This window comes from Hippichthys cyanospilos, chromosome 1, assembly GCF_059441005.1.
Source record: "Hippichthys cyanospilos isolate Australia breed blue-spotted pipefish chromosome 1, RoL_Hcya_1.0, whole genome shotgun sequence".
Taxonomy (NCBI): Eukaryota; Metazoa; Chordata; class Actinopteri; order Syngnathiformes; family Syngnathidae; genus Hippichthys; species Hippichthys cyanospilos.
In genome coordinates this window covers 9,634,122-9,640,255 of record NC_142369.1, presented here as the reverse complement: position 1 = coordinate 9,640,255, position 6,134 = coordinate 9,634,122, and the positions used below count along the sequence as shown (strand labels likewise).

The window sequence follows — 6,134 nt, the reverse complement described above, 5'->3', positions numbered from 1 at the left end:
AATATTACAGGGGTGTATCAACGGAATAAAATTATGAAACTTACTTAAAAACTTAACTTACTCAAATATTTATGGATTCGTTTACATCGGTATTAAATTACGAAATAAAATTCAATTTTAACCTAAAACTTTTAATTTCAATCTTTTTATTTAAGTTGAGGCTAAAACTTGGAAAACATATCCCTGCATTGGTCCAACTGGGAAATGACTTGGCATCATAGTTGCTCAGGTAGACCAAACAAGGTGTTTTGAATAACATCCATTGGCTTGTTGTTGTTGCAATGCAGTCTAATAGCCACTGGAGGGCAGCAACATTTAATTCGGAGAGTAGATGACACGCCGATGGATTGACTCTACGGAACGAGGAAATGTTTGCATAGAAAATAGTACAACTGGGGAAATTTGGGGGGGGGGGATCAATGTCCAAATATGAATTGGCGTAGATCGTGGCTTGCTCCTTTTAAAAATTTTATAATGAAATCAGAAATACATTTAAAAATATTACATAACATACCCAACAAATGTATATAATTCGAGATGCATCCCAATTGGGTTAGTGAAAAAGAAAAAAATGTACATTTTGTGGGTGTGCTCATGAAAGCGTGATTCATCTTTTTGTAAATGTTCATTTAGAGTGAAGTTATAGGAAAACAGGATTTTTTTTTCTTCAAAAAACTAATCACACAATTAAAATCCTGTATGTAAAGTATAATTACATACTTCAAAGACATCGACATCAGCAATATTGTCTTTTTAATTTAGTAAATTTCACATTCAACAAAGCCATTTTTTTACATTTCACCCTAGGTTTTAAAATATTTAAAACTGCCATTGATGTTTATTTTGAGTCTTAAGTTTGTAAAAAAATAGTACAGGGAACATAATTCTGGACATTTATTCAAATTTTTGGGGGGTAAAGTCTGTCATTTATATTATTTCGTTGTATGGTTGTTATAATTATCTGGAATGTCTGATTGTTTGTACATATGTGTGTTATTGTTTAATATTGACAAGAAATGTTTATTGTGAATTGTTAAAAGAATGGCTCAATATAAAAAAAAAGTGGACTGTCACTAAGTTTCCAAATAACTTGCTCCGCACTAGCAAGATTTTTGAGCATTATTATCAGTATTATTATTAATATGAATTTAGTTAAAAAATGGAATTCAAATGAGCGTTTAGTTCAAGAAAATTGAATTATGAAACTTCGAATGAAAGGTAAAGCAGTTGTCGCTGTTTTTTAAAGCCGTGTGCGTCATAAAAGACACATTAGTGGACGCGGGTTAAGCATCAGCTTTTCCAGCGCTATTTATTTGTTCCCGGGGAGGTGGAGGTGTTCGTTACTATTCTATGGCAAGTGAAGCGTCTATTGCTCCAAAGTGACTCGCAATGGATGGAGGCTTCAAGATGATCTATAAAGCCAACGGGATTCTCATCCTTGTCTTCACTGTCCTTCTCCGTCAAGGTGAGTTTTACATTAAATCATTTTCACTTCCATTTTAGGATTTATACGTATGGTTTAACAGCCTTATTTACTGACTTAAAAGGTGTGACGTTTAATTCGGTATACTGCGATATGAAATTACGTCTGTAAATTTGATTTGCTTCTGCGTTTTACGTGTGCTTTCTTCACAATTGGCTTTAATGTTTATTTTTTTTCTCTTCAAAAATACCTGTTTCAGAAACAGTCCCTAATAAGAAGTTCCTAATGAGATGTTTAAGTTTTTCCCTTGCTTAAAATATTTTGAGAGTTGTCATTTTCATTCAACCAGGCGTTTTTTTCGTGAACGTGAAGGCTTTTTGTTTGGAGGACCGAAAGTGCCAAAGTGTTCATATTTCGTGAATTGAATAAGTACCATTGTCTCAGTAATTAAATGCTTTATTAAATAATTGTTTCATTAATTACATCAACGTGTCGTCAATGTTTCATTAAATGTATCGTTAATTACCAATGATTAGATGTAAAAAAAAAAAGATACATAATATAATTTCCCTAATTATTAAATGACGCACTGTTGCGGTGTTTCATGAATAATTTTATCTGTCAAACTCGCTCGTCAAAGTTAGTATACGGGGCCAAATCCCGTTTACCTTAAATTTTGTCCTATCCAGCGTATGACCTGCATAGTAATTTCTTTACAATTGGCTTTAATGTTATAGCTTTTTCTCGTCACAAAATGTCTTTGTTTCGCACACAGTCCCTGTGAAGTTAAACGTTTTTTCCTTGGAAAAATATTTTGCTTAAATTCTTTAATTAAATGTTTGGTATGGAATTAAATATCATTAAATGTGTTGTTGGTTAATATGGAATTAAATAATTAAATGTTAAATTAACAATGATTATATGGAAGAAATTATATAACAGCATCCCTTGAACAAAGCTCCGAGAAGGGGAACGGAAAACTGCAAAAGCCCATCCTGGGAAATAACCTTCGGAAGGGTAATTTAATTAAAGACGCATTTAAAGAAACATTGATTTATTTCCATATTTAATTATTTAAACATTTATTTATTCAAACATTAAATTAATGACGCATTAAATTAAACATATATTTGATTCAATCTTTAATATAAATATTTAATAACACTTGTTTATTTATTCCATCTTTAATTTAAATATTTAATAACACGTTTGTTTATTTAACGGGTTTTTTTTATTATTATTATTTTGGCGTGCGACCCTTGTGAGGGCAAGCGGTTCTAGAAAATTAATGTATTATTCCATTTTGGCACTTTCGGTCCTCCATATTTTTGGACCCTCAACAGAGCTCCGCATCGCTCAAAAGTCAGGAGTTTAGCAGCCGTTAATGAAATATAACATATATTTAGTTAAATAAACCTAAAGTAAGTGTTTAACAATAACCAAGACAAATTACACTTAAATATTGTCCAGGGTTCTGAAGTGACTGGTACTTTAGGATTTAGGGATAAAAATATGATCGGGGATTGCATGAGTTTTTTTTTTTTTCTTGCTCTCTTGCTCCTCCACACTAAAAATTCAAGTGTACTTGCTTTATTCGTCATTTTTTTTCCCCAGGCCTGTGCATGTGTCCCAATGGCTGGCTCAACTACAAGGACGACTGTTACTTGATCTCCAAAGGCAACAAAACATGGAAGGCGGCCAACGCCGATTGCCTATCACGTGACAGCAACCTGATGAGCGTTCTGGACAACGGGGAGGAGGTCACATGAGCTCACCTCTACCTATCTCAACTTGTATCGCATCTCTCGGGTATAAGCTCCTGTTTTACGATCGTAGAAATGGCTGATGAGCGCATTGGGAAAGGACAATGCCTGGCTGGGCCTGATGTACGACGACGCGGAGGAAGAGTGGAAGTGGACCGACGGAAGTGCTTTCAATGAATCCAACGCGTGAGCGGCAGCGCTCAAATCCAAGCGAAAGGGCTCGGATCCCTCCCGGTCGAATGAAGCAGGTATTTGGCAAGGAGCTCTGTTTATTTGCAGGAACTGGGGGGAAGAAGAGACGGACGAGGATGAGGATGAGGAGGGCGAGGATGGACAACGCTGCGCTGCCCTGGTGTCCGCGGATGAGGTTCGCTGGTTCGACTACGACTGCGACAGCGACGAGGCCAAGTACATCTGCAAACGAGCCAGGAAGACGGGTGCGCCAGTCACAGACCGTGAAGGAAAGTCTTTTCATTCTACCGCCACTGGTGATGTTGGAATTGTTTTTGTTGCGTGTGCAGATCTTACCGGCAAAGTCTTTACCTTCCTGGGGGGCAATGTTAAAGCGCATGTGAAACTCAATATTCCAAAAACATCTTTCTCCGCATTGAGCGTCTGTCTGAGGTAAACCAAATGATTACACGTTGTAACCACAATCCAATGTTAGATTTTTTTGATGCTGGGGGTTTGCGATGAATCAAGTCTCGAATTCTCTTGTGTAGGCGAAGTAGGAAGTATTGAATTGCTCACTTGGCTTTTCTTTGTGAAGATTCTTTACAGATCTGGCCAGAAGCTTTACCTTCTTCTGTCTGGGTGGACCAGTGAAACTTGATGACTTTGTGATCCGCATGCCAAACTGGAACAGGCTTGAGATTTGTGCTTGGCACACATGCACGTCTCTCCTGACTGCGCATATTACTCCACTTGACTGGCACACATTGTGCGTCACCTGGAGCTCAACAAACGGCGTGGCCCGCTTGTGGCTGGATGGCCAACCCTCCGTCAAGAAATACATCCGCTCTGGGAAGCTCACCAGTGGCAGGGCCATAGTCATGGGCCATGACCAGAGAGCTCTCTTGGCCTTCTCACGACGCGATTGGCCCTTCGTCGGCATGATCTCACAAGTGAACATGTGGGACTATGTCCTCTCTCCGAAGCAGGCCCGAGACTACGCTTCCAAACCGGGCCGCCTGCCTGGCAACGTGCTGAACTGGGGAGCCCTCGACTTTGAAGCTTCCGCCCAGGTTTTGGTGGAAGTAGAGGACATGTAAAAGGTTAAGTACTAAAATAACTGATCAATTCAGTAATAAAATATTAACACATAATCCATTATCTTAGGACTTGATTGGCACTTTAAACTAATTGATTCCTTCAGCACAGTAACTGATCAAATGAACTCATTCAGTGCCATGAAAGAGAATTCTCATTTTTAAAAATAGTAATAACAATACAGTGGGCCCCCATGTTACGAGATGATACATGTATACCGCTTGTTATGCCCATATTCCCTAGTATGGGTAGCCTAGGCTAGCTTCCGATTTCTTGATTATCTCTCTAGCTTCGTGTCCATTTTTTTTCTCTTTAACATCACTAGCAATTTTGGGACTCATAGCTAACCCAGTCAAGTTTGAATTAAGCAGAAAATGCACTATACAGTTTTGTAACCACTCAGAATAGAAAGCTTTACCATTCCGCCACTTCTTAGGAGACGGCTGACCAATAGCAGACCAGCATTGTGACGAATTGCATGGAGGCATTGACGGTAACAATAAGTGCAATTACCTAAAAACGCCTTCAGTTGGAGACACCAATAGGGATGAAAAAACTCAGTATTCCACATCTCATCGCAAAATCAGAAAATGTAAGCTAGGGACGCTGTAACCCGGGGGCCACTGTAATAAAATTCTCAAAATACACTTTACCTAATAATAAGCCAATTGAGCACTGTAATTACTGACAATTGGATGGCAGTGTTTCCACACATGTAAAACAGCTATTACCTTAATGCAATTTAAAGTAAGGAATGGAAATCGATATTTTGTATGTAACCACCCATATTTACATATACACAATGTTGGCTTTGAAAAATGAGTGAAAACGCTAACCCTTCGACTGACGTTTTTGTCTTTCAGTTAGCATCCAGTGCGACACTTTTTCACGACAACTTGCAAGAGGACAAGTATCTTAATGTGATTCAATTGTTATTTCTTGACTTAAATGTTCCATTGTATTGTCACAATAATTTGATTCTCCCATTTTGGTTCAAATAAAGAAGCATCAGAAGTTTTGTCTCTTTCTTCCCTTGTACTCTTATGAAAGCATTTTTTCCTCTATACAAGGGACCTGTATTATTCAGATATAAAACTAGTAACCGAAAAACATTTGAATGCCAGAGTTTATTTTCTTGTCAAAATCGGGTAGCCTAAAAATTTTTTCGACCACTCCTCCGTGGTTCAAAACGATTTAACCCTAGGAATGAGGGACCGAGAGCGCAATTAATGTCCACTGGACAGCAGCATGCTTTACGTGACAATTGGTGGATGTCAGTTCACATAATTGCCTTCCCTACAAGTTAAGAGACTGTCACAAGTAAAACTAAGGCTGAGGTTGAATTATTACAAAACGTTTTTAAGAAGGGAAACTTCAATCTTGAATTTCCTGTAAACTTTAACATTTGTCAACATTTCCTGTCACATACAGTACAAGTAAAAAGTAAGGCTGAGGTTAAATTTACTACAAAACGTTTTAATAAGGGAATTAAACTTCTATCTTGCATTTCCTGTAAACTTTCATTAACATTTGTCTACATTTCATCTGTCACATACACTACAAGTAAAACTAAGTAAGGCTGAGGTTGAATTTACTACAAAACGTTTTTAACAATGAAATTACATTTCCTGGCCAAGAGCCAATCAGAATGCAAGTTTCTGCATTCCCAGAATTCTTTT

The 6,134-nt window shown here is 37.6% G+C and overlaps 1 protein-coding gene across 1 annotated transcript; it reads left to right on the top strand.

The window, feature by feature from the left end:
• Positions 1 to 1,296: 1,296 nt before the first annotated feature.
• Positions 1,297 to 5,469, top strand: LOC148429030 (C-reactive protein-like). The gene is made up of 7 exons (XM_088428239.1): positions 1,297 to 1,465; positions 3,038 to 3,183; positions 3,260 to 3,372; positions 3,466 to 3,623; positions 3,708 to 3,810; positions 3,956 to 4,460; positions 5,319 to 5,469. The coding sequence occupies exons 1-6, from the start codon at positions 1,390 to 1,392 to the stop codon at positions 4,455 to 4,457; spliced, it is 1,098 nt and encodes a 365-aa protein (XP_088284365.1). The 5' UTR covers positions 1,297 to 1,389; the 3' UTR covers positions 4,458 to 4,460; positions 5,319 to 5,469.
• Positions 5,470 to 6,134: the final 665 nt, after the last annotated feature.